The 24,447-nt window shown below is 36.1% G+C and overlaps 1 protein-coding gene and 1 long non-coding RNA gene across 2 annotated transcripts in view; one reads left to right on the forward strand and one right to left on the reverse strand.

The window, feature by feature from the left end:
* LOC117672576 (uncharacterized) overlaps positions 1-24,447 on the forward strand; it is a 75,096-nt gene that overhangs the window by 39,779 nt on the left and 10,870 nt on the right. The window lies entirely within an intron of this gene.
* On the reverse strand, positions 5,284-23,825 carry GALR1 (galanin receptor 1). The gene is made up of 3 exons (XM_034429327.3): positions 22,515-23,825; positions 10,625-10,690; positions 5,284-8,982 (listed from the first exon to the last, which is right to left on the reverse strand). The coding sequence occupies exons 1-3, from the start codon at positions 23,226-23,228 to the stop codon at positions 8,665-8,667; spliced, it is 1,098 nt and encodes a 365-aa protein (XP_034285218.1). The 5' UTR covers positions 23,229-23,825; the 3' UTR covers positions 5,284-8,664.

Genomic DNA, 24,447 nt, shown 5'->3' on the forward strand with positions numbered 1-24,447 from the left:
CATGGTCATTTATTCACAAACTCTTCCTGGGCTACTTTATTTATTTTTATTTTATTCCATTTATGGACACCCATCTCAAATAAATGACTCTGAAGAAAGTTATATCAATATAATAACATAAACTGAACATGAAAAATGAGAATTTCCAATTAGAGTAAAAGAAAAAAAAACAGTCAAATAAAACTCTTAACAATATCTTGCAAGATCATCTAATTTCATGATCCTCTGCCTAGGAGCTCATCACAGTGACTTTTGGGGGAGACTTCTATGGTCTTAGTGACCCTAAAAGAGAGGGAGCTCCTGGTAGGGTGAACCTTGCTAGTAGGGTATAAAATAGTGGTGGAGAAAGACAGATCCAGAAGGCAAAGGCAACCCACTGCTATATTGCAACCTAGAACATTGTATGAACATAGTTGAAAATGTTAAATTTGGGTGAAACATCACTTTGACAAATACGGTAAGTAAATGTGTGTGTGTGCATGTATCTATCTATAATTTATGTATGGAAATTATCACTTAAAATATTCCGCTATATGTGGAATATCAGAGGTGGGTTTCAGCAGGTTCTGACCAGTTCTGGAGAACTGATAGCGGAAATTTTGAGTAGTTCAGAGAACCGGTAAATACCACCTCTGACTGGCCCTGCCATCTATTCTCCCCATCTATTCTCTGCCTCCCAAGTCCCAGCTGATTGTGAGGAAATGGAGATTTTGCAGTATCCTTCCCCTGGAGTGGGGAGGGAATGGAGATTTTATCTTCCCCTGCCACGCCCACCAAGCCATGCCACACCCACCAAGCCACACCCACAGAACCGGTAGTAAAAATTTTTGAAACCCACCACTGGATTGTATGACTGCTAATCTATTCGAATATTCTTAGCAAAATTGTGTTTTAAGTTCTATGTCTTTTGGACTTTGGATAAATAGATCAAAAGTATTTTACCTTTTTATTTTCTTTCTTCAATTATATTTAAAAGCCAAGTCCTCAGCTGTAGTTCTATGCATTCCCAAGTACTGTAGTTCCAGAGACTACAAGGAACTGGTCACTGACAGTAGAACTGAAAGTGGAGTTCCTTGTTTTAAAAGGACTGATAGAATGTAAAATACTTATGAACCAAGGAAAACTCAACACTGACAACATGGAAATATATTTACCAGATTGGGTATTTTAAGAGTAAGAGAGTTTAGGTGAAGTGGAATAGGGACTTCAAATCAGATCCTTTCATGGATTATCCAGGGCATAAAATAACATGAGAGAAAGAAGTGGCAGAAAGTTTACTGCTACATGATTGTTCAATTGTCACACAGATGATGAATGAATGGTGTGAAATATACAGAGAAAAGTGTATAACAATAAAGTATAGTGGAAGTTTTGACTTGAAAGTTGTCTGATCCAACTATGGAATCACTCTAAGGAATAGATTCAGTAGACTTATAAGAAGAAGAAGAAAAAAACCCTGAAGAACCATGGAAAAAGATAAGGGACATTGTGAAAATAGAAGCAGAAAAAAAATATTCCAGCACTACAGATGAAAAGAATAAGCTGCGATAAAAGCAAAATGGAAAAAAAAGGCCTTGGGAAACAAAGATTCGTGACTAACAAATGAAAATTTACAGAGTTATGCAAGGAAAGACAAAGACAGACAGCTCAATCAAGAATGTCAACAACTAAATAAAAATAACAATAACAGGAGAATGAATTTCATTAGAAATTTTATAACTGAAATAGAAATAGTGAAGAATAATTACGGAAGAGATTTAATAGAGGCAATTGGAAAGAATAAAGGAAAATGTAAAAACTACTGAAATCCATACCAATGGGATTATAGAATGACAGAAACATTTGTGCATTTTAAGCAAGTCAATACTCAACATTATATCTTACCAGGTAGGAAATGGACAACAACAAAATAATATCTGGATTCGAAATTCTAGCTTGCATAGGGTGTCCCAACAATGCTTTTCAAAAGGCAACTGGACTTTTCTTTTTCCCCCTTGAAGATGTTTCAATTCTCATTCATCACTTCTTATCTTGAAGGTTCTTGGGTGAGAAACAAAACACCTTCAAAAAAAAAAAACAAAACAAGAGAGACTCCAGTTGCTTTTTGAAAAACACCTTTGGGTCTACCATGACCTGGATGACTGAGAAGCTCCATAGACACTTGCATAGATTGGTAGGAGCACACTTGGGGTAATACTGGGCTTTAGTTGTGCTTCTTGTTATATTGTTAAAGATACTCTCATGTTGATCTGTATTGTCCTTATTGTTAGCAAGAAATAATGAACAATGCACAGGTTTACACTTTCTATAAGTTAATAGTATTATGTGAAAGTCCAAATTGACAAAGGCTATAATGGGACACAGACTGTTCAACAATGTAAACGGAAAGGTCACTTTAATGTAGGTTATACTGAAGCTGACCAGGAAATATAGAAACTCACTAGCTGGATACCCGTGCTTCGCTATGAAACTATGTGATTGGGCTTGATAAATCAACACTTACAGTTACAATCAGCCTCTCCTCTCCCCTTCTCTCCCTCAGCCTTGCCCCACAGAACCCTATCCTATCCTATCCTCCTCCTCTCCCTCAGCCTTGCCCCACAAAAACGTCTCCTATCCTATCCCCTTCTCTCCCTCAGCCTTTCCCCACAAAAACGTCTCCTATCCTATCCCCTTCTCTCCCTCAGCCTTGCCCCACAGAAGTCTCCCCTATCGTATGCCCTGGTTTCTGCTGTGAAAGTAAAACTGAAAGTGAAACTCCTCTCCTCTGCTTGTGTTTTGCATTTGGAACAGATTTCTTTTCAGGTGGGGAGGGGGAGTAGAACTCCTTAGCATGAGTGTGTGTTAATCATAATATAGGAAATACTAATGCTCTGATGGTCATTTCAAAAAATCCTTTCTTAGTGAGCACCTAGAAGCACCTAGAATACGTGGCAAATTTCAAGTTTGTAGGCTTTACAGTTCTGGAGATTTTATGATTACGGCGTGAGTGGCTTTTGCTTTTATATATAGAGATTTGCCAAATATACAGTATACGTTGAGGAAATAGTAGCATTTACAATATTTCTATTTACAATAGAAATATTGTAAATGGACATACAGAATATTTCTTCCCAGTATAACTATCTTTTAATAAAATTTGCAATAAAATTTTATCCTCTTCTTATGTGCATATAAACTTCCTTCCTTTCCTTTTTTTTCCTTCCTTCCTTCCTTCCTTCCTTCCTTCCTTTCCCTTTTTCCTTTCTCTCTCTCTTTTGCACACACACACATACACACACACATACATACACACTGTGTTATCCAAATTGAACCACATTCCAGATTTGCCTGGTTACAACTATAACTCCAATAAATTCTGAGAGTAAATTTAGAAAATATCCTCCTCCTAATTAGCATCTCTGTTTTCTTGGTTTTGCATAATTAGAATTTATAGTCATCAGTCAAAGTTTAGTTGGGTTAATCCACCCATCATCTCCATTCTTTATCAAAGCTAAATTATTTTCATCTTTGAAGTGAGTCTCAATCATATCCAGTAAATATGTACTACTACTTTAAATGTAATATGCAACATCTCTGTTGCATCTTATCACATTTAGGTCTACAAACATAATTTAATATATTTATCATTTTATAAAAATATTTTATTCAGCTCTTCTAGTATTTGTGAACTACTGACATATATTAATCAGTATACAATTAACATATACCTATATGAAAATGATTATTGGCAGTAAAAAGTTAAACTTTTGATGTTATTTCCAAGTGAGGATGGCATCTTAATGGGGAAACAAAGTGAAGTAACTCTTTACTCAGTGCTAAAATGAAGCAGATTGTGAATTCAAATTGCCAATCTAAGATCTGGTTTTTATTTAAATCAGCAAAATAACTGTTTATTTTTTTTCTTTTTACTTTTCCTAACACTTTTGTCACATGAAGAGTATTGCATTTATTCTTCTCGCCTCCCTTACCTCTCTCTGCATGTATTTGTTTGCTGACATTATTATGAAATAGAAAATGAAAAATACACCTGTGGAAGCTGGATAAAAACAGAATTGGAAGCGGGTAAGAGGAGATTCAAAGAATGATGAATAAATGTTAAATATGATAAGACATATTCTGAAACGGGGATTAACACATGATGGAATGACACTGAAAAAAAGAACAGCTGTATTCATGCATTTATGTATTATGTAAGACAAAAAGGGAGGGAGAGAGACAGATGTGGCTTTCAAAAGGCATATGAAAGAGGTAAAGGTAAATATCTGTCAAACACCAATTTATGTCATGATGCACATCAGATAGATAGATAGATGATAGATAGATGATAGATAAATAGATAGATAGATAGATAGATAGATAGATAGATAGATAGATAGATAGATAGATGATAGATGAGAGAGAGAGAGAAGTTTTTAAATAGGTTTCACCTATTGCTATAATTTTATTTACCCTTTTATCAATGAAGTTACAACAATACAATTTGATGGCTACTATTTATTTTGTCTTACTCTTGAAAGCAGTATCTTCTACAAACAGTATAGCAATAATAGTTGACACTGTTATTATACTTTAAAATGTTAGAGCAATTAGGAATTTCAGCTTAAAACAATATTCATCACATTTACTTATCTTTTTTTTTTCCAGAAACAAATACTCTAGCATGTACAGGATAGGCAATTGTCACGCATCATAGATGGAAAGCCAGATGTTTGTGTGATGTAGAAGCACTACTTTCATTGGTGCAAATGGAAATATTGTTGTTATATGTAAATGTTTGAGTCTCAATTTGAATTGCTCATTGGGCTTATCTTACCAAAACCTGGACATTAATAATGTTGGGCCATGTAAGTAACAGACTACCAGAGAGCACCAGACTTGTGGGATACACTGAGAAGACAAAAATAAAATAGAAAAGTAAAGTATCTAGAAGGGTACTGTGATAAAGCAGTTCTGTACATAGTGTACACTATCTATATATAGTATTAAAGCACTCTTGTACTGTTGTGTTACATGTATGACTGCATCTATATGTAAAGGAAGTCCCTAGGATTCAACCTTGATAAAGAGATTTTATATCTTTGCTGTAATAGAACTGCTGTTTTTGTACAAATACACACATGGGCCAAGAAATGTTAGGCCAGTAAGATAATGCAGAAAGATGTGTCACTACAAAGCTTTATATACAGCTACCCAGTAACTAAGAAAATTAAAAACTAAAACAACAGCAACAACAACCCAACGCTTGAGACATTATAAATAAATGCAATATTAAGACACACATGCAGTATCAAGCAGTGTTTATATTTTGTGCTATATAGTCAGGTACAGAAATACATATGCAATTTTTCAACGGAAAAACAAAACACCAGAAATTAAACAAGTAACACAATCTGCTTAAAGTCATTGCTTTGTGATCTTTTGTGCACAGCTCTGGATTAAATTCAGCCTTGGCAGCATTTATTTCTTCTCATTCTTTACTTGTCACATGTTAGTGATGCTTCTTTCGTCAGTTTACGAGATGCACAACTATGAAAAATATTGTTTTGTAAGTATCCAAAAGAGAGTAATGTTCATAAACATGCATTTTCCTTCGCTTGAAAGGTTTGAATCACTGAATCATTCAAGATGGAAAAGAATTTTACTTTGGGGAATATAGAACTCTTCTTAATTAACATCTTTATAATCAGCATGCCTATTTATAGATTTATTTTAGCAAAACTTTTATGCACTTAACTATGATCTCCCTCTAAAAAAGGCCATTTTCTTAATGCTTCCATAAAACAGCATCAACAATCTGCTCCTGAAGGTGTTGGTTGAGATGTTCTCATTATCACATTCAAGGATATGTGGAACATTAAGCTGATACATTACCAAGCATTAGAGAAAAACAGTACAGGACACAGATTTCAAGGGTTAAAGTGTCTTCCACTGCTCCCATTTTTTAGATATTGATGATTAATTGGTAGAGTATGATAACGAAGTAATCTTGAGTACCTAACATTTTTATAGAATCCATGAGCAAAATGGGATATGATCAATCTGAAGAGAAACGAGAGAATGGGATATATTGTATAAAATACCTGCTAAGTCACTTTTTTCTTTTAAAAAAAAGGAGTCTAGCATACCAAAGATGCTTTACCACACCCTAAAATCTGGCACAGGTAGTCATTGTGCTTATCAGCTTTTCCTGACAAGCTTCCTTCCAGAACATGTGGATATATCAGTGAGGTAAATATCCACCTAAATTTAAATATATCCGCAAGACATATTCATCAGATACGGAGTCTGTTTGGACTAGTGCTTAAGGCACCAGGCTAGAAACTGGGGGAGCTTAAATTCTAGTCCCACCTTAGGTATGAAAGTTGACTGGGTGACCTTGGCCCAGTCACTCTCTCTCTCAACCCAATTCACAGTGTGGTTGTGGTGGTGAAAATAGTGGAGGAATAAGTGTTAGGCATGTTTTCCACCTTGAGTTATTCATAGAAACTATAAAGGCAGGATTAAAAGAATCTTTTAAAAATAGTCTTTCATCAATCATCAAATATACATGAATGAGGAATGCACCTATACCATGATTGATGTGGGGTAAGAATGATGCACCAGTGATATGCAACAATCCCTACGTGCTGAAATTAACAGATAAAACACATCTAATTAGGAAATCTGTAACACTAAGGCACCCAGTGGGGTAATATACAGGCTGTTTGCATAACTGGTTCACTGCAGCATTACTTTCAATGTGTATTCCCCACTGGGTGGCTGCTTACTCTCTTGTAATTTCTTCCTTTTCAGTAATTCCACTCTACAATGGGGAAAAAACAATAACAATAGGTTAGGCACAACACAATGTGTACAATGTAGATCACCGCTGCAGGATGCTACAAAGGTCACAAATGCAGGCATTGGTTATAAAGTTATTTTTTAAGCATTGTCGTAACTTCAAGCAGTCAGTGAATGAGGCCTTCATTAAGTGTGGACTACCTGTGCTTTTAGTTCTGCATCTTTTCTTTCTAACGCTGCCTGTTATCAGCTCATCCTTGTTACAGTTGGTCTTCGGGCATCTGACCTGTTGTTGTTGTTATTATTATTCTACAATCTTTGGAACATTGACCATTTGTTTCAGAATGATCAGAGCCAAGGAACTCATCAAAATGGAGAAACAGCATTTTGTAACATGCAACCATGAACTAGGTACTCCCTCATTCAACATGTCAGATCTGTAGAACAGATTTGAAGTTTTAAAAACATATTTTAAAAAAATGCTTGATAGGATCAGTTTTCCATTATAATTGTATTTCTTTCAGTTCATCACAAAATGTTTAGGAAGGTATCCCATGCGTTTGTCAGACACACTTACAGTAGAAGTAACTGGTAGGTCTGAATGAAAGCAGCTATATGTCAGTTTATTGCCTATTCTAGTCCATCTATAAAAATGCATATGAAGCACTTTTATCACCTTCTTTGTGATTATAGTAAATAATCAAGTTCACCACCCATAATTTGTATCTGGCATTATAAACTTTATGTAAATATCAAGTACCAGAAAAAAATCAACTAATTTGAAATCCACTCTAATCATAAACCAGGGAGAGAGTTAATTAGCATGGATCCAAGATATAGAATTGTTTAAATAAGTAAGCAAACTATATGCTCTGCATAAAATTATTGATGGAGGCAGAATATAAATTACAATACTATTAATTCTGAATTACTTTCCTTAAAATCTAAAAATGTGTCTATACAAACTAATTTTATGCAAGAGTTACCCTACAGATAGTTCTCAATTTACAACCATTCATTTAGTGACCATCTGAAGTTACAACATCAGTGAAAAAAAGTGACTTATGACCATTTTCTTCAGTTACGATGTTGCAGAATCCCCGTGATCACATGTAACTTTGGTAGACAGAGTCATTCCACAATTCATGAAAGTAGTAAGATATTCCAGATCAACCATTCAAATTCTTCTGGTTCAATTTGAACCCCATTTCATTTGAGATACACACAAACTGAAATATACATATTGAGAAAAAAAATGGCTTAAGTGATTTACATTAATAAATTTATATAAGAAAGAAAATAATATTTTAAGCATAACATAAATATACTAGAGCAATATGAATTATATATTAACCTTATTTGATTTCTGTTTTAATTTTAAAAACAACTCTCATTTAAAATTCTTTCAGAAAGAAGGGTATTAAAGTATTTTTTTTATTTGATTTATATGCTGCCCTTCTCCGGAGACTCAGGGTGGCTTACAATGCGTTAAGCAATAGCCTTCATACTTTTGTATATTTTATACAAAGTCAGCTTATTGCCCCCACAATCTGGGTCCTCATTTTACCTACCTTTGAAAGGATGGAAGGCTGAGTCAACCTTGAGCCTGGTAAGATTCGAACCTGCAGAAATTGCAGGCAGCTGTGTTAATAACAGGGTACATTAAACCACTGTACTACCAAGGCTTTGTCTATGAATGAGATTTTCTTACTCCTGCCAACAACAAAATAAAGTGAACTTCAATTAGTTGGATACCAATGACCAATACAAAACTTGAAATATTTGCTCAGTTTGGGAATTGCCTTTTTTTAAAAAATAAAAGCAGCTAGAGCAAGTCCATTCCTATGCAACTGCAGCAGAACAGCCAACCACATTCATTCTTCAAACATGTGTAGAATTAGTAAATGGAGGCGTGTCTATATTACTCTTATTATCTTTCACTTCATTCAAAGGCGAATTGTGACCAATCTGACACTCAAACACTTGCTTATAGGCCTTCCTAAAATTCTCAGAAAGGAATGCATATATAATAGGATTCACTGAAGAATTACTGTAAGCCAGGCAATGTGCTGTTATTCTGAAGAAAAATGAAGCTTGAGTTAGGGGGAAGTCTCCAAATTCAGCCCAGAGGTGGACAACGTGATGTGGCAGCCAGGATACCCCAAAAACCACTACGACCACAAGGACAGTTTGAGCTGTCTGAGAGAGAGAAAAACAATAAATAATGTGAAAACGCTGTCACAGGATTAAGTTATACAAATAATTACTAATGCACCATGAAAGCAATGAAAAGAAGAAAGGATATGTGTTAAGCAAATCCTCCAGTGGCTTGAGAGGTTTTTATGACAGGAATTTATCCCTTCAAATCCACAGATAACAATCCTAAAAACACTTAAGTTGAAGTAAGAGCCATTCAATTATGAATAATATCCTTAGGAGTGCTTTGTAAATTATCCATTGGCATGCTGAAATTTCTGTATTAAACTTGTCAAAATTTTTAAAACTCAAAGCCCCATGTAGACTCCTGGATCTTAACTCACCATGAAGAGATTTCATACCGAGATATGATAGTCACTGGTCCAGAAACCTTTAAGTCAAATGCCTATGCAGATAACCAATAGTCAATTTTCTATAGATTATCTGAATTGACTGTTGGTTTCATTATAAAATTGAATAAAAACTTAATTTATCTTTATCTAAAAGGGCCTGATTATCATTCATTTAACTAAGGAGGTTTTTTTTTTAATCAATCAACTTGTGTTGACTCATCTGCTGATTATATTGAACCATAATTCTTTCTGTCCATAAACCCAGGTAAAACAAAAGATATATTACTTACATTTAATTTATAGGTATCTCTCCTTTGTCCTTTTTAAAAATCCAAAGGTGTACATGTTATGACAGTTTAAAAAATGAGAAATGAGCCCTTTGAAAGTAGTAATGGCATATAATAGCTGAGAATCTCTTCCAACATCTTGTTACAGCCATTAGAGTCATTATACTGTTATTGATAGGCAACTAGAGAGATTCTACACTACTGTTATTGTTTATTTATTGTAATTTTATACATTTTCCTTAAAAAGCAAAATATGTAAAGAGTCATCTTGCCAAACATGAAATACATTTTAAAACCATTTATGTTTACACATCAAAGCCAGGCTGTGAATTCTTTTTTTAATTCCCCCCCCCAAAAAAAAATCTTGTAAGGACTCCAACATTGTAGATATTATCCAAGATTTCAGCCATTTGTATTATTCTAGTTTTAATTTAATTACATGACATTAAAACTATCTTGTTGGAACTCTATTCCCGAAATAAGGTTAAAGCCACATGTTAAAAACAACATATGGAGAAACTATTAGACTTTTCTTATGAAAGTTAGTGTTGATGAGGTATTAGAATGGAGTGATCTCCCCACAACTGGACAGAACTTCTGAGAAAAATACTGAAATTACTCAAAGTAAATTACCAAGTTGTTTTTAATTTGATGGACTATTTAGTGTTGGCTAATATAGGGAGGCAAAATGGCTAACATAGTGACAAAGTGGCTAATACAGGGAGACAAAAATGGCATTTCAAGACAGTATACTTATTTTTTATGAATTCTAGTATACCCTCAGAAAGCTGTGTAAAGCTTAATATCTGTTACCTGTTGTCTCATTCCTACTCTAATTTTAACTGGCAACTCCAATATAAACTATCATTTTTCTACCTTTTTTTCTTTGCTTTATCATAGTATGACAAAGGGAACTCAAACACATTCAAATTACTTCATGACATACTAATTGGTTTAATAAAGATATTGCTCTATATAGTTTGTTTTATAAGAAAAGCTTTCTACCTTCTTCTTGGATGCTTCTGACTTCTTTGATATGTTCCTCAGCTTCTTATGCAGATGATTGAGGACCTGAAAAATATAAGTACCTTTCATATAATTAGTTTATTTGTACTTTTTGGCATTTTCTTTTAAATAGGTATTAATTGATTTTTACAGCAAAAATACCTGAACTATATTCTATAACGTGCTAAATATATTAATTGTTTTCAAATGTAGACAAATAACGTTTGAAGCACACGGTTTGCAAAAATCCATTGAAACAATGGAACTCTTGTTTATGCAATTTCTGTATAAAACATAATTAATCAAATCAGTAAATAAATCATGTTTTAACTTGATTCACACCATGTAATGGCAATACCTTAACATGTGATTGTTATTCACCTGTTGCTATGTTCACATTGATTAAAAGCATATATGGACATACCTGTCCTCTGTAAATATCAGTTTGATCCTAAACCATCTTAAGAAAATCCTATTCAGATTGGCATCAGCTTATAAATATTCATCTCATACTTCAGGCTACCATTTTATCCCATTGGACAATTTCCCTGTTGCTATTCCCACCTACTTTATCTAAAAACCTACCCCTTTTTATTTCTATGGGTGGATCTTCTTGGAAATCAGTATTTTTATGTCTGCAGGCACATACACATACTTATACACACAGTACACACACATATAAATGATTCATATAGGTATAGATATCACAAAAAGTGAAATTAAATTTCTATATGCAAAATTATCAAAATCCACATAGATGCAAGCATAATTTTCTTTTTTTAAAAAAAAAACTTTCCTTAGCAATAGCAATAGCACTTAGACTTATATACTTCACAATGCTTTATAGCCCTCTCTAAGCAGTTTACAAAATCATAGATGGAAGGCTGAGTCAACCTTGAGCTGGTGAGAATCAAACTGCTGAACTACAGGCAGCCAGCAGTCAGCAGAAGTAGCCTGCGGTACTTCATTCTAACCACTACGCCACCACGGCTCATGCTTACCTCTACATCTGCTTCAAAGGGCTGTTTTATTTCTATTATACTAGTAGAATAGAATAGTCAGTAAAACTCTTTTTTATATAATGCCAGCAAATTTTGTTAATTCAAAATCCATCAGGAAAATGATTTTTTAAATTATTGTTTTTGTCTTTCTTCTTTTGCTAAATGCAATTACATTGTTTTACTGATTTTCTAATTTCCTGAGATAGAACAGTCTCACTCAGCTTCCAGATAAGCCTATAGAGTCCTTGGGTTTTTGAGAAGATGAGAATGGAGGCTTTCCTTCAGGTAACTAGAAATTGTTGATTTGGTGGAACTTCATTTATTAAGAAAAAAAAAGGAAGAGAGAAGAAGCTCAGAAATTATTATTAGTACAGTTGTTAGCACAGTCAGTTAGATGTTTAGATCCATGCTAGCTGGGGAATTCTGGGAACTGAAGTCCACAAGTCATAAAGTTGCCAAGTTTGGAGACCTCTGGTTTAGACTGTATTTGAGATTTTTATCCACCTATCGATCGCTTCCTAAGAACCTGCGATAGTGGTTTTGTTTGGTGGTTTTGAAGAAATTGTCATGCGATGTAAGCTGTTCCAAGTAAAACCACCTTTTGCAATTGACTGATGATGATTCTCCGCAGGGCAGCCATTGAACTACTGTACTTGGCTAGACTGAGGCAAACTGTAAACACTCTGGAAATGCAGCGCTCGTATTTTTATTTGAGGATAATGCATAGTACAAATGTCTCACAGCAACTTCGTGATGGTTAGTTAACACAAACCAGACTCATCTGCCACTTTAATAATTTTAAAACTGAAAAAGATTTGTGTTTATACAAACAGTTTAAGGCTAGCCGAATCTTTTAGTTTTAGTTTTTAAACATTTTAGTTCAGTGTAAAAGTTAAGCATTATATGTCCGTTCAGATCCCTTACCTTGCCTATAAAATAAAATCAGAGGGATATATTTCCTTCTTTTTTTAAAATCTTCAGCTCCAATCCTATATCTCACATCTATTAGCTTAACATATCAGAAATATGTGTCAGTTGGCTATAGTGACATAGAAGTAAGGAAAAGGTCATTTATTGTGGTTATTGGTGGTGAGGGAAAGGTGAATATACTATGCAAAAATAATCTACATTATTTTTATTCACTTGAAATAGAAGCAAATCCTTGTATTAAGAACAGATGCAGGTTTCTTGCTAGCATGACTACTGCTAGAAATAAATACTGTTATAATTATTATACCTGTGTACAAGAGCATAGAACTGAGCCTTGGTAGTACAGTGGTCTAAAGCACCCTGTTATTAAGAACAGCTGCCTGCAATTACTGCAGGTTCGAATCTCACCAAGGCTCAAGGTTGACTCAGCCTTCCATCCTTTCTAAGGTAGGTAAATTGAGGACCCAGTTGTAGGGGCAATAAGCTGACTTTGTATAAGTATACAAAAGAATGAAGGCTATTGCTTAGCGCATTGTAAGCCGCCCTGAGTCTCCGGAGGAGGGCGGCATATAAATCAAATTAAAAAAAACTGTAATTTGAAGAATAGATGCACTGAATCCTATAGAATTTATATTCAAGAACCCTGTTTCCCCCAAAATAAGACATCCCCTATAATAAGCCCAATTGGGCTTTTCAGTGCATGGCGATAAGGCCAAGCGCTTATTTCAGGGTTCAAAAAAATATAAGACAGGGTCTTATTTTCGGGGAAACACTGTAGACTTATGTAAAATTGTGCTGTTAGAAAATCAGAAAAAAATGATTTTTTTTCAGTTGACAAAAGAGGACTTTATCATGGATACACAAAAGAATGGATAATACAGAAAATTAAGAAATCATACACAGGTGTAATTCTCAAATATTTAGTAGAATCATCACATTAATTTTCCATATTTTCTATACTTTACCATAACCATTTATTTTTTAATGTACAGATTTTCATATTGCAGAAAAAATCCTTCTTATAGATCTTTTTTCTATAACTGTATGATAGATGCCTATATATGTATCAGTGGTGGGTTGCTACCGGTTCTCCCCAATTCTTGCGAACTGGTAGTGGAAATTTTGAGTAGTTCGGAGAACTGGTAAATACCACCTCTGTCTGGCCCTGCCCTCAATCTATTTGATGCCTCCTGAGTCCCAGCTGATCGGCTAGAAGGAAAAAATCAGCGCTCACTTGACAAAGAAGAGAAGAAAAAAAACAAGACACCTTATCTTTAAATTGAGAAGCCAAGAAGCCTCCCAACTGATCAGCTAGAACCAATCCACTCCTTGTACACCGCTCAGTGATGGTAGATTGGCAGTTGAGGCCTAGCTGCCTGAAAGCGGTTTCCGATGCTCTCGGTGGTGGCAGAGTGGCAAAAAACTGTTTAAACTCTTGCCGTGGCACTTCAAAGGGCCACCCTACAGCTGATCAGCAATAAAAGGCAGTGTGGTGGTAGACCAGTGTGCTCAAAAAACAAATAGGTAGACCGGTATGCTCCAAAAACAAATGGGTAGACCGATACGGCTCTGCAAGCAGTTAAAAACCTGGTAGACCAGTACCTCTGCTAAATCCTAAAGAATTGTTTGTCACATGACCATCAAACCATGCCTACAAAATAAGCCTCACCCACAGAACCGGTAGTAAAAAAAATTAGAACCCACCCCTGATATGTATATTACTTATTTAGACTTTATCCTTTCCTGACAGCAAAGTTAACATGTTCCTTTGTTGAGCTTGTTTTTTAAAAAAAATAATATGCAGAGATAACTTAGATATGTCTCATCATAGGACATCGCAAATCAATATAATAAAATATTTCAATATTTGCTTCCTTCCTACTCTTTGAATTTAGGAAAATTTGAGGATTATTTTCATACACAGTAGTGGATCAAAGTAGATTTCATTAAAAGACAGTCTTCTCTTAGAAGGAACTTATCTTTAATAGAGAAAATTATTCCACTTATAAAAATGCTGCTTGAGATTCAATGCACTGCTCTTTAATGTAGTAAAACTTTATTACTGGAGTGTTCAATATGAAAAATATATAGAGAAGGCAAAAGAACTGTTGGAATTTTTGTCATGAAGGAAAAATATTTTTCTTGGTAATAGGATAACAAAAGAATATAGTGCTTAGGCCATTAATAATATTTTACAGTTAATTATTTTAAATTACTGATTTTAAAATCTGTAAATTCAGCAAGGTTTTTTTTAAATGAAAGGATCATTATTCAGAATTATTCTTGTTATGATTTATACGTTGTGCAATTACTTACCACTTCATTACTTCCATAGGCTACATTATACTGGGCATAATAGCTTCTGTTCATGGATTGAGTATATTGAGATCGCAGCCCACTCTAACAGTTTTCAGCACAAAATATGGTACAATACCTTAACATTTCCAAGGAAAACAGCCTAAATTTCCCTACATATAGCAAACTATATATTTTGTTCATATACAAAGCTCTTTCGATTCAGTTCTCATTTTGATTATTGGGTTCATCCTCCTCTACCATTTCAGCATTCAGACTAAGAACTGCTTTTAAAAACTTTTTTTTCTGGAACTTTTAAATTGTTTGTTGAGGTTATGAAACAATGAATGAATAGGGGATAATTGTATAATTCTGTTTACAGAATCAAGAAAATACATATAAAACCTTTTTATCTCTGTCAGATAAAGTCAGACTTTTGCAACTCATCTGTCCTTCACTGCTATATAAAAACAGATTTAAAAAAAAAAATACTGTTAACAGGCACCTAAAGTAATTTATCACTGCTTGCTCAGTAAGATAAGAAAAAAAGATTGTTTCAGAGAATGAAGAGAATTGGTAATTGAAGCAAATTCAGCTATTTTCCAGTTGAGAAAAATTCACCTCAGTGTAAAAAGGCTTTCAGATTTAGGGCTGATTCCTAAATTGCCACTTTTGCCATCCACCTTTATGTATTAGCACTAGAAACAGATCTCTTTGCAAAGTTACTAAAATGCTACAATATTAGGACGCCTTACAACACTAGGAGACCTATTAGAAAGCAATGCTTACGTAAAAATGTCCTGATAACTCCAACTGAATTTGGAGAAAGGATGGTAAAGCAAATTAAAAAGAAAATGGCATAAAGAAATGGGAAAAGAACCCTACTTCTATTTTCTCCATGTTCCCAATAATGTTATTAGTTAAGACCAAGAGGTTATAAACCTCTCTTTGAAAGGAGATAGTATCACTTGCTTTGAAAGAGGCATTAATGTGCCTTTCTTGAAGACGTCAAGCCTAAAACAAGAAACAGAGAGCCAATTTGGTGTAGTGGTTAAGGTGCTGGTTTAGAAACTAGGAGATTGTGAGTTCTAGTCTCCTCTTATGCCCCAGAAGCCGACTGCGCCTTTAGGCCAGTCACTATTTCTCAGCTCAACCTACCTCACACAGTTGTTGTTGTTATTGTAGGGAAAAGAGAAGACCAAAGGAGGATGATATATGTTCACTGCATTGATTTACTTATAAAGTAACAAAGACAGGATAAGCATCTAGTAAATAAAATAAACTATAAGTTAGATGCTAAAACTATTTTAGGCCAAAACGGTGGAGTGAGTGGTGTTCACCATCTCAAGTCATCTCTTGAACTCCTGAGAGAAAGACACAACATAAATCTAGCAAATAAATAAAATTGGCTACTTGTTCATTTCAAAATTTGTATAGGAAAATTACCTGCACCTAATTAAACATAGTATCTTCTGATAAACTATAATTAAGTAACAATGCATGGACCTGCCTTTAACTGTCCTGGTCCACAGCATTTACAGATATGCAGATAAAGTCTTGTATCTTTATTAAAAAGTTTTACAAATAGAACTCTAATGGTAAAAAGGGTTGAACAAACATAGTCCCTTACGCCCAAAATACCAAGTCCATAAAAACTCAACCAATTTAAATTAAAAACAATAGGGTCAAACAAACATGGTTTGAAGGCCTAGGATCACTATCTGAAAAGGCAGGTTAAGGAGATAAAGTGAGATATTGGTGAGATAAACGGAAAATTGTCCCCAACAGTTCTTCTTACATGGGAGTGGCAAGACCCTAATTTCTTTCTTCAGAGGGGCAGGAGTCTCTCTGGCCAATAAGCTTCCTGAATGCCTTTGTTCAGCCATCCTCTCTATATTATATTTATTACTGTGATTGAAAGGAATTTAAAATCGAGGTGGTCTCAGATATATCACATCTCATTTTGAGTCAGTGGATTCTATGTAGGCCGAGAGATTGATAATTCCACTAAAATATAACTAAGTATTAGTAGAAAGTGGTGTTTTACTTCCTTCAAGGTTTAATAAGACGCACAGGGCCTAATTGGAAGATGGTAGTCACATATAGTAAGTCTACCATAATTCCTTCCAGTCATACCACTTCCAATAGAAGAGAATATATATGCCTCAATGTTGAACTGTCAAGTTCTTGGTGCTCTCTGAGTTTTGTTGCCTGAATCAGAATCAGAATAAAGATGGAAGGGACCTTGGAGGTCTTCTAGTCCAGCCCTCTGCTCAAGCAGGAGATCCTATATCATTTCAGACAACTGATTGTGCAGCCTCTTCTTAAAAACCTCCGGTGAGGAAGCACCCACAACTTCTGAAGGTAAGCTGTTTCACTGGTTAATTGTCCTCACTGTTAAAAAGTTTGTCCTTAATTACTCCATTGTTTTTTGTCCTGCCCTTTTGTGGTTTGGAAAATAAATTGACCCCCTCCTATTTATGGCAGCTCTCAAATACTGGAATACTGCTATTTGCTTGCATACGTTTCATTACCCAGCTAGGTAACATCATCAATACTAGTGAATGTGGGGACTTCCTCTCCGTTTATAGACAGTACCTTGTTCTGCCAGTGTTGGCAGCGATAGAGATTAGAGTATTGTTTTCTGATAATTTGCCTGGTATTAATTCTTGCTTATCTGGGTATTGGATGCAGGAGTATTCTAGTATTTTTGCTATGTTCTTAGCTTTTTTATTTTATCCTTTGAATGGCATATTCAAAAACAGGTGTATTACTATTATCCTTCTAATCTTTCCTATTACCCGCTCCTATTACTATGATTATCATTTTGTTGGTTGTATCTTATGAATTATTATTGTATCGTATGATTTATGATTTATCATTTTGTTGCTTGTATGTACACTGAGAGCTTATGCACCGAAGACAAATTCCTCATGTGTCCGATCACACTTGGCCAAATTCTGTTCTGTTCTGTTCTGTTCCATTCCATTCCATTTTATTTAAATATTGTTTATCTTTATCTCAGGCCAGTAAACCACATTTACTATGATTATAACTACGCTGTTTCCCCCAAAATAAGACATCCCCTGATAATAAGCCCAGTCGGGCTTTTGAGCGCATAGCAATAAGGCTAAGCGCTTATTTCAGGGTTCAAAAAAATATAAGACAGGGTCTTATTTTCAGGGAAACATGGCAATTTCTGTGAGATTAATTTCAATGCCTATAAATTATATATCCTTGGAGTCACTGAAGCAGTCAGTGAGAGGTTAAATGGACTTCGGGAGATGGTACAGGACAGGAAGATTTGGAGGAACATTGTCCATCGGGTCGCAATGGGTCGGACACGACTTTGTGACTAACAACAACAACATAGGTATATATGAAAATATTTTACCCAATACTTTATCTATTTACCCAAGATAAGCATATATTATTTATATGCTTAAAAGCCAGTTTAAAAGTAGTGGTTAAATCAGGTTTTGGGAAGGCAGTGAATAACCCATTCCCCTCATAATGTAATTTCTTTGGGTCAACTTAATTCTGCAGAAATTGGATTTAAAACTTTTGTAGAACGGACAAATTAGTTTAATTTAGCTCTGGCCTACATAGTCAGCTAAAGCACATCTTTATTTTATTTGGTTTATACACAAATGTTACTCTACCTCCATGTTAGAGAAATATTCTGGATGAATTATTTCTACTTCTTAAGCCATTCTTTCTGGGAAACTGAAGAAATTAATATTAGCTATTCATTTTATAACAAGCTTATCAGGACAAGTAGAAAATCAATAAACAACATGAAATCAGTTTCCTCTGACTTCAAAATGAGCTTAATACAATTAAAAGTTTATTTCATATATACTGGACACTTCAGAGTTTATTTAATAGGGTGGTGGTAATCACCCTGCTGTTAGAAATGTTATCCTGAAATTGGAACAGTGACTTATGCGATTTGGTCATTTCCTACTATTGTTGCATTGAGGGCTGAGATTAGTTGGATTATTGGTTTCTGATCCTAGATCAACTGCTTTGCATTAAGACTGCACATCTTCTTAGCTATAACCACAGTACATGCAATTTATCAACATAATCGACAATTGCAAACTTTCAGGCCAAGGATTGGATAAAACAATTATTATAGAAATCTGAAAATATAGCTTTGTACCTGATTGGCAGTATAGGTGTTGATATGTATTGTTTGTTAAGATTTGAATTTCTTTTTTCTTTTTTCTTTTTTTTTACAAAGGGAGAAATGAATGACTTTCAAACAATGTGAATTTTTGCTGACTGAAATTCTGTTTGTTACAATTTCCAGGTCATCTCCTTTCTCCTTTCTTTTTTTTCCTCACTAGCTAAGCTTATTCATTTTATGGCTTGTTAATCGTTTAATGTTGCATTTCTACTCTTATTAGTTTTCATGATAAATTTACTATGCAAACTAATAAAATTTAAATACATAACTGTATTTAAATTTTATTAGTTTGCATAGTAAATTTATGTCCCATATCCTGCCTGTTCACTTTTTGATACCTTACTGGCAGCTCAAGTGCACTGATGAAGACATCAGCTCCAACAGAAGATGGTGACATTCAGTCTCTCTTCTAAGGACACTGCCTGTGATGGATTGGAAGAAAACACTTAGACGTGGCAACCAACCAAAATCATAGGACATCATCTTTAGAAGTAGGGAATTAAGGGAAAGTGGAGAAATTCTGCTACTCTAGTTCCATTTCCCACCAGTATCCACTTTATGCTTTTCCTAATGGTAAAGGTTAAAAAACATCCCATTATTTAACTCTAAAAAGATAAGACCTAAATATACAAAGTAATTTTTTATGAAATATTTCACAGGTTGAATGAAATAGAACAAATAATTATTAAGTATATAATTCCTTTTGCTTCTGGGGAAATAGCAAAAATAAAACATTCTTTTACCCACATTTATATCTGGTTCTTATATCTTCCTAGATTTTAAAAAACGATGTTATTTTAGTGAACTTTTAAAAAATAGTAACAATTCCAGATGTTAAGATGGAGAAAACAGAAGTCAGCACGGATGTTATTTCCCACCCCCACCCTCTTCAATTACTTCACAAACAGCTACATCAAATCATGAACACTGAAGAAAAACTTTTGTAGCCAAATAATATGTGCATAATTGTACAGTTGCGTAATTGGAAAGGTGGAATTTGAAGATATCTTGTGCCAGCAAGTAAAAAGAGAATAGGCAAAACAAGCAGTATTGCTGGAGCATTCCATTCCATGATATTGCAAATAGTGTTAATATTATCTAAAAATAGATAGCTGTTGTGTTGATCTTTTACAAGACTTCTCATTTTTTGAGAATAATAGAAGATCTTAATAGAAGATCTTAAAGGGAAATATCTAACATTCAAATCATTTTCTCCTATTATGAATAATATCCCTAGCATTGATACATATAGTAAGTTGGAAATGGTGGCCAAAGACTGTCAAGAGGTTGTACTGGTTACAAATCAAGTCAACAAGTATAGGTTTGTGCTTTGCTAATCAGATAATCCTCTTTTAATTCTAACATGTAAAGATATCCAATACTAAAGAATATATGTAGCTCCAGGAAGGAACCATTGAGTTCTTGGTGTTCTCAAAGCTTGGTTATTTTCCAGCCAAGCTTAGAGAATACCAAGAACCCAATACGTAAAGGTACGTGCATGGAATTTTCACTCAGATGTTACACACTAGGTACCAACAGTTTCACCTCACTGACCATTACTTAAATACAGATATGTCTCCAGAAGCAGGATACAGAACAGGATTTTGTTCCATTCAAGCATTCTCCATACATGTATCTTGAAGAGATCTAGGCAACATACCAGCATGGTACCATTAGCCAAACTTTCTACTATCCACACATAAGGCAGGCAGCTATATGAGGAAAGCTTTGCAGACTTCTACACTAAATGCTAACAGCATAGACTTCCTGCTATATAAATAAGACTGTAGATAGGTCAGCAAAAGTGACCCATTGCTTAATTCTCCATTAAAAAGATGTGCATGGGCATAGTCTCTTCCCTCTCCTCCCCAAAAAAGATTGTTCTGGTATTTCTGGTGTTTAAAATGGAATATTTCTCCTATTTTATTTTATTTTTTCAGCTTTCCAGCTATTTTTTTTCAGTTTAATGCAGATGGTAAATCAGAACAGGTGCATGGTATTTAATTTTTTTTTGTTTTGTTTTGTTTTATAGGAAAACTTGGACTAACAGAGATTCCCAAGTGAAACTTCTTACTATTATTCTGAAATTAACAGATTTTTCATTATGCGAAAGAAACTTTGTTCCGAGATAAATTATCTTCGAGATAAGTTATCTTCTCTGTATCCTTCCAAGTTTAGTCTATGTGCTGCTGAAGCCAGCGCTTCAAAGATAAATGATCAATATTACGAGCTGTGATGGTTTCAAGTAGGTGATAATTTATTTGCATGCTAGCAACAAGTACTAACTTTAAAGAAAGAACTGTGTGAATATTCAAGGGAACCAGATTCAAAATTCAGAGAAAGTGAATCGGAATATAAGGATTCAGTCCCTTGAGTTCTCAGGATTTCTGTTAATTCTCTCTCTTTCAGCCAGATATACAAATGAGTCATCAGCGGACTGTCTCCTATCCTAAAGACTAAAATCAATAGCAGATTTTTAACCGAAAGTCATGATGCAGCATTAGGATCAGATAGATCTGCTGGCTTTCTTGGTGTCACAATTCATACTTTACCAAACATAACAGAAAATTTCCCTTGATAGTAATAGTTTATTCAAAGCCCAGTCAACATTTTATTCATTTAGCCACGGATGGCAATTCTGGGATATATTTCAAGAACCCTTAATTTTTGTCAACTCTTAATAGGTGATTCAGAAAAACAGAGGTTCACGAGCAATTAAAGGAGGCAATCAAACAAACCAAAAAAGCAAACAACCCTGATTAACCAAATACAGGCAGAGGAGAACTATGCAAAACTTGCTCTGGGCTCTGCTTCTTCCTTTGATGGGCAGCTAGGATACTACGAAGTTGAATAACCTCCCTGATATATAGATTAACATTTAATTATTAAGTGCTATATTGATTTCTTTTTCAAACCTAATTCTAGCAAATCCATTAGTTTTAATTTTTAAGGGAGAACCTGACATAAATTCATGTATCATTTGAGGGATCAGAGTGCTACAAAACCTGAAATCTCCTGCTCCAATATATTCCTCCAAAATACTTCATCTATAACTTCCTTAAGCATCTATACATCTGAAGTGTTATGTGCTCAACAGAATATCCCCAAATGTAATTTTAACCCTAGTCATTGTTGTTCAATATATAATAATCCTGCATAAGATTATATGCTGGAATTGAACAGCACTAGAAAGTGTAGTTCAAACATTGAACAGCATCTTGAACAATCCTCCCTCAACTATTCACTCAAGTGTTTTGTTATTTGCTTTAGTGTTATAGTTACAACACATGACAGAAATAGCAAGAAGCACCATTAGAGGTAAGATACAAGTTGCATATTTCCATGTTATCACTGTGTATAGACACTGGATAAACTACTGTGTATTTTTGCTGCACCAAGTTTCCAGGATCCCGGGAGAGGCAGTCTCATGCATTTATCGGGCAGAACCTCGGTCCTTATCAACCTCACTTACCTTGGCATAGCAAAAGGAGATGAGCAGCAGAGGTAGCAAATAGCCAAAGATGAAGGTACACAAGACATACACTTTCTTGTGCTGGAGATTGGGCCAGACTTCCCAACAAAAGGTCTGGTTGAGGAATTTTTCATGGACAATGTGCTGGTGGTGAGCCACAGGAGAAGCCATGGCAATAGAGAGAAGCCAGATGACCCCTACCCCCAACAGCGCGTTACGGGACACCCGCACGGATGAGGAGCGCCGGGAATGCACAATGGCCACATAGCGGTCCACCGACATAGCCGACAGGGTAAATATGCTGACCAACATGGAGACGGTGAAGAAGTAGTGGATGAACTTGCAGATGAAGGTACCCAGAGACCAGTTGGGCAACATGTACACGGTAGACTGGAAAGGGATGCAGAAGAGTAAGTAAGCCAAGTCAGCGATGCTCAAGTTGAGCACAAAAATGTTGGTGGTGCTGCGGGGTTTGCCCGGCTTGCTCCTGGCCAGCACCGTGATGACCAATGAATTGCCCATCACGCCCAGGGTGAAAATGAGGCCGAAAGCAATCAAGGTGATGAAATTCTCCACGCCGATTTCAGAGAGGAAGCTGGCTTGCTCTTTCTCTGTGGACTGATGGAGGGGGGACCTGGAGGCATTGAAGTCCAGCCAGGGCGAGCCCCAGGTCTGATTCCGGTCGCTGGGAACGGCAGGGGCTTCCGCTGCCATGCTCTGCTCCGCCGTCTTGGGGCAGGGGAGCAAACTCTGAAGGCGACCGGTCCCGCGTGGCTCTCCCACCGAAATCCTCTCGGAAGGATGCCCTGGCGAAGCTCTCCGCTCTCCCTCGTTAACTCCGCGTGGAGACTCCAGAGGCTGAGCCCTCTTTCCTCTTCTCGCCCCCGCCCCTGCCTTGCTCCCCACGCCTACTAAGTAGCAGCTCCGAGGAGGGGAAGGGGAGGCACGAGCCGGCGCTGCTTCTGGCTTTTCAAAGAAAGCTCCGCGCGCACTCAAGGCTGTTGCTTCCCCACGACCCACGCTTCCCCGTCGTTTCAGTCCGTTCCCGCCCTGCTTTGCTCCCTTAGCAGTGGGAAACTTCCCACAACCTAGCCGGGCTGAGCGTGGAAAGACTTCTTTTTCTGCCTTTTTTTCCCCCCCTGGGAACGATTGGCAGCCCTTGGACGCAGCCCGGGTCAGACTCCTGAGGTTCCCAAAGGCGACCCGCTTTGGGGTGCCTTCCTTTCCCTACTTTCCTGGCTCCCGGCAGCTGAACGCGGAGCTTAGCCGGGGCACTGATGCAGCGACTGTCCAGCGTGTGGTGGCTTGGCGTGTGGTGGCTGGCGCCCTCACTGCGTTTTTTTTTTTTTTTCCCTCCTCGTTTCTCCCAATATCACGCTCCTCCCTCAGCTTGCTTGACGTAGGGTGAACTCTGGCAGCCAAATCAGGGCCAGGTCGGCTTCCTACGTTTCCTACACCCACGTTCAGTGAGTAAAACCCGGGTCTCTTACTATCCCCCCCCCACCCTCCTCCAGGAAACGCTGCCCTTTCCCCTGCCTGGAATCAGCACCATTCAAGAATCCGGTGGGATTGATGGGAAAGGGTCTATCTTGTCCCTTTTATGCTGTTCCTTTCCTTTTTCCACTTCATTTTGGCGGAGGGCAAACTTCAACCTGGCCAGGCATATAGTAAATTACACTACAGGATAATGTGACTCTGTCTGGATGTTTGTTATTATACTTCTAATATGCTTTTCTTCTCAAGGAGCCCAGAGCTGCATGTATGCTTTCCCTCCTATCATGTGCTGGGCACCCCAGTAAGGTAGGTTGGGTAGAGAGAGAGAGAGAGCAAAGCAAACTAAGAAGCATGAAAGCATCTCGTTTTTTGTTTTTTTATTTTAAAAAATCAGATTTGTAACTCTTTTTTCACCAACAAGCAAAGAAAACAGCCCCAG

This window comes from Pantherophis guttatus, chromosome 3 (genome assembly GCF_059756535.1).
Source record: "Pantherophis guttatus breed Tessera chromosome 3, ASM5975653v1, whole genome shotgun sequence".
In the NCBI taxonomy this organism is placed as follows: domain Eukaryota; kingdom Metazoa; phylum Chordata; class Lepidosauria; order Squamata; family Colubridae; genus Pantherophis; species Pantherophis guttatus.

What these genes read in the sequence shown, in the direction of transcription:
- GALR1 (XM_034429327.3), bottom strand. Translation starts at nt 23,228, where the DNA reads ATGGCAGCGGAAGCCCCTGCCGTTCCCAGCGACCGGAATCAGACCTGG. An exon ending in TCTCCTTTTGCTATGCCAAG is followed by an intron (nt 10,691 to 22,514) that starts GTAAGTGAGGTT and finishes TATATTTTTCAG; the next exon opens with GTCCTCAATCATCTGCATAA. An exon ending in CAGAAGCATCCAAGAAGAAG is followed by an intron (nt 8,983 to 10,624) that starts GTAGAAAGCTTT and finishes TCTCTCTCTCAG; the next exon opens with ACAGCTCAAACTGTCCTTGT.